The sequence below is a fragment of the Phaseolus vulgaris genome, chromosome 4 (assembly GCF_051622355.1).
Source record: "Phaseolus vulgaris cultivar YP4 chromosome 4, ASM5162235v1, whole genome shotgun sequence".
Taxonomy (NCBI): Eukaryota; Viridiplantae; Streptophyta; class Magnoliopsida; order Fabales; family Fabaceae; genus Phaseolus; species Phaseolus vulgaris.
Genome location: NC_143501.1, coordinates 6,242,890 through 6,247,166, shown reverse-complemented (window position 1 = coordinate 6,247,166; position 4,277 = coordinate 6,242,890). Strand labels below are relative to the sequence as shown.

General features: G+C 42.2%; 1 protein-coding gene across 1 annotated transcript; it reads left to right on the top strand.

Annotated features, from left to right (window-relative positions):
- On the top strand, positions 1-2,835 carry LOC137836999 (receptor-like protein kinase FERONIA). Its single transcript, XM_068645810.2, has one exon. The coding sequence runs from the start codon at positions 180-182 to the stop codon at positions 2,583-2,585; it is 2,406 nt and encodes an 801-aa protein (XP_068501911.1). The 5' UTR covers positions 1-179; the 3' UTR covers positions 2,586-2,835.
- Positions 2,836-4,277: the final 1,442 nt, after the last annotated feature.

Genomic DNA, 4,277 nt, shown 5'->3' with positions numbered 1-4,277 from the left:
ACACTCATGATAAGTCTTCGCGACTTCATTCACTTCTGTTCCCTGTCACTACAAATCATGGCTTCCACTACCAACACTATCTTTCGTGTTTCCTAGCAACTACCTCACTCACCAATCAACGTAATAACTATGACCATGACCATCTTCACTTTCTTCCCTTTTTTCTCTCACTGCAAACCATGACCATCTTCACTTCCTTAACACTTTTCTTCTTGCTTCTACACTTATCCGTACACCTTCTGGCTTACATCCCGGAGGAAATATTCACCATCAGTTGCGGCACCACCGGCAAATCATCCGACGGTCAAAAGTACTTATCTTTCCAAGACGGCACCGTTTCAGAGAAGGCAACAACACAGCCTCCTTCCACCAATGAAATCCCCTATTCCACTGCACGCTTGTCCCGTTCCCAATTCAACTACTCCTTCCCCGTCTCCTCAGGCCCTAAATTCCTTCGCCTCTTCTTCTACCCTGCCGACTACCCTAACTTTCCCCGCAACCAAGCTTCTTTCACCCTTCAATCCAACCAATTCACTCTCCTCAACGTTTTCAACGCCTCTCTTAACGCCGACGCTCAAGCCACCACCACTATCTTCAGAGAATACGTGGTCAACGTCAACGACGGTGAGAGGCTTATCCTCACCTTCACTCCCTCCAATCCAAACTCCTACGCTTTCATCAATGGAATCGAGGTGCTTTCCATGCCAACTTATTTATATTACACCCGACCAAATGAGATAGGCTTCACGCAAGTCGGAACCACCACGCTCTACAGCGTTGGAACTAGCTATGCGCTCCAGACTGAATATAGAATCAAATCTGGGGGCCAAGAAATCCCGCCACAAAACGACACCGGTTTGTTCAGGGATTGGACTGACGAAGATGCTTATTTTATTAAAGAAAATCCAAAGAATGATGATTTACCAGGTGACTGGAGTGGTAAGCTGATAACCGTGAATCCTGATTACGTGGCACCGAAGGAACTGTTCAGAACAGCGCGTAGCCAGGGCACAAACGGCACTCTGAACAAAATCAGCAACCTCACTTGGGTGTTCCCCGTTGATTGTGGTTTCACTTACGTTCTCAGGCTCCACTTTTGCGAGCTTGATCCTCTTATTAATGACATCGGTGACAGGCGATTCTTTATTTACATAAACAGCCAGTGGGCCGAAGAACGTGCAGATGTAATGAAATGGAATCAGAAACGAAAAGGTCTAGCTGTGCACAAAAACTACGTCGTTTTGATTGCCAATAATGGTTCTCAAAAAACGTTTAATCTCTTGCTTCAAATGCACCCTGACGAAAATAGTGCGTATAAAAGATACAACAGTGCCTTCCTAAATGGCCTCGAGATCTTCAAAATCAGCGAAGCCGGCTCAAACAACCTCGCCGGACCCAACCTGGACCCGGTTCAGACACCACAGAAAAAAAATCCCGACCAAAACGGAAAGACTAGTAGCGGAATTGCAACGACAATTATTGGCGTCGTAGCAGCGGTGGTGTGCGGCGTCGTTTTGATCTCGCTGATCAATTTCCTTTTTGTCTTTTTCCGTCGCAAGAGAACCACAAAGCCAAGTCAAAAATGCAGCAAGAATAACAAATCCAAGTTAAAAATGCAGCAGAAATCCTCCGTGCCGACAGATCTTTGCCGTCGCTTCTCCCTCGACGAGATGAGAACGGCCACCCAAAACTTCGACGAAGTCTTCATCGTCGGCACCGGGGGATTCGGCCACGTGTACAAGGGCTACATTGACGGCGGTTCTACCCCGGTCGCCATCAAGCGCCTTAAACCGGATTCGCAGCAGGGCGGTCGCGAGTTCCTGAACGAAATCAGGATGCTCTCACAGCTACGCCACCGCAATATCGTGTCCCTCATCGGCTACTGCAACGATAATAGGGAAATGATCTTGGTCTACGATTTCATGACACGTGGCAACCTCCGTGACCATCTGTACAACACGGACAACCCCGCTATCTCGTGGAAGCAGCAGCTGCAGATATGCATCGAGGCGGCGCGTGGACTGCACTATCTCCACACAGGCGCGAAGCACATGATCATCCACCGGGACGTGAAAAGCACGAACATCTTGTTGGATGATAAGTGGGAGGCCAAGGTTTCGGACTTCGGGCTTTCCAGGCTTGGGCCAATTGGAACTTCGAAGGCCCACGTCAGCACCGATGTGAGAGGCAGCTTTGGGTATTTGGATCCGGAGTATTATAAACGCTACCGATTGACGGAGAAGTCTGACGTGTACTCTTTGGGGGTTGTGCTGTTTGAGATACTGTGTGGTCGTCCACCTTTGATTCACACTGCAGAGACGAAACAGGTGTCGCTTGCTAATTGGGTGAGACATTGTTACGAAAGTGGGAGCATAGCAGAGATTGTGGAGCCCACGTTGAAGAAGAAGATTGCAGAAGAGTGTTTGAAGAAGTTTTGTGAGATTGGGGTGAGTTGTTTGTCGGAAGATGGATCGCTGAGGCCGTCCATGAAGGATGTGGCTGGGATGCTGGAGTTTACGCTGCAGCTACAAGAAAGTGCAGAGCAACGTGAAAATGTTGCTACTATTAACGGAGAAGTAGTGTGACCAGTGTCAACAAGCAAAGAAAGAATAAAAACCGTCACAAGGAAACAATTCTATGGGAATATCGAATGGGATCAAGATAATTTCTTTATATTTCGGTAGAATTTTTTAAATTGAAAAAATAAGTATATTTTTAAAGGATTAACTTTTATAATTCTCTCTAAAACTAGAAAAACAATTATGTACAAATTTAAAACCTTTTAAATTTGATGTAGGGTTAAATAAATGTGTTTATTTTTCTAAATATTCAAAATTTAGATTTAGTATTTTTTTAAAATTTATCTGACACTAAATATTATTATTATTATTGTTAGCTTTTAGTTTTCTTAATTTTAAAACGTATCACTTTTAGTATTTTAAATGACTTAGATGATGTCCATTACGATTTTGATTGAGATCTATTTCTCATTACACTCAGAATATGCACGCGAGATTTGTATACCTTATTACAATTCTGACTGGAATTGTAAATCAAAGAGTGAGGATTCTACATTTCATGATCTTAATTTTCATCGCAATAGAGATATGCACGTGAAGTTTGTATACCTCATTACGATTCTGATCAGGATTGTAATCTTCATCATTATCAAGACATGTAAATGATGTTTGTACATCTCATTATAGCTCTGATTGGGATTTTAATGCTCATCATGGTCAGGACATACACATGAGGTTTGTAAACCTCGTTACGGCTCTAAACGGGATTGTAATCCTCATTAGGTTGGGACATGCATGTGTGGTTACACATTCCATTATGCTGTGATAGAGAATTTAATTCCTTTTTCTGAGAATTCATCCACGAAGTCTTCAACCAACACACATCATGCCCTAATAAAGAGGTACCCCTTAATTACATTATTCCTTGAAGCTCCGGTGGAAGACGATTATGAATCATTAGAGGTCCTTATAGTGTCGAGCAGTGCTAATGATTGTCAATGGATATTGGACTTTGACAATTTGTTTCATATGACACCAAGTCGTATATGGTTCTAATAGTTTTCAGAACTTGAAGGAGAGTCTGTTTTCCCTTGTGATAACAAGTCTTGTAAGATAAATGGAATTGGAACAATGAAGTTTTTTCTTCATGATGGAACTGATAAGATTTTTGGAGAAGTTAGGTATATACCTAGCTTGAAGAAAAATATTATATCCCTTGGTGAAGCTGAAAAGAAGGGATATGTTTTTAAAGGTAAAAAAGGGCTTCTAAAGGTGTTGAGAGAGTCCATGGTGGTCATGAAGGGTGAGATGAAGAATGGCATGTACGCCTTGGATGGTTTCTAGGTCAACTTCTATTGAAAGTAGCGTAGGTTCCAAAACTGAGTTATGGAACAAAAGGTTAGGTAATGTAAGTGAAAATGAGCTTGTGGAGATGAACAAATAAGGCTTGTTTGGAAGTGATAGAATTAAGCAGTTAGGATTTTGTGAACACTATGTTCAAGGAAAAAGCCTGCAGAATTCAGTTTAACATGGGTTAACAAAGAACGAAGGAATCCTTTATTATATTCATACTGGTCTATGGGGATAGATCTCCTACTCCATCACACTCATGTGTCAGGTATTTCCTATTAATAGTTTATGACTTTTCAAAGAAGTTGTGCGTCTACCCTAAGAAGACCAAGGATAAAGCATTTGAAATTTCAAGAACTGGAAGAGTCAAGTCGAAAATCAGATTGGTAAGACGATTAAACGTTTCAA

What these genes read in the sequence shown, in the direction of transcription:
- LOC137836999 (XM_068645810.2), top strand. Translation starts at nt 180, where the DNA reads ATGACCATCTTCACTTCCTTAACACTTTTCTTCTTGCTTCTACACTTA.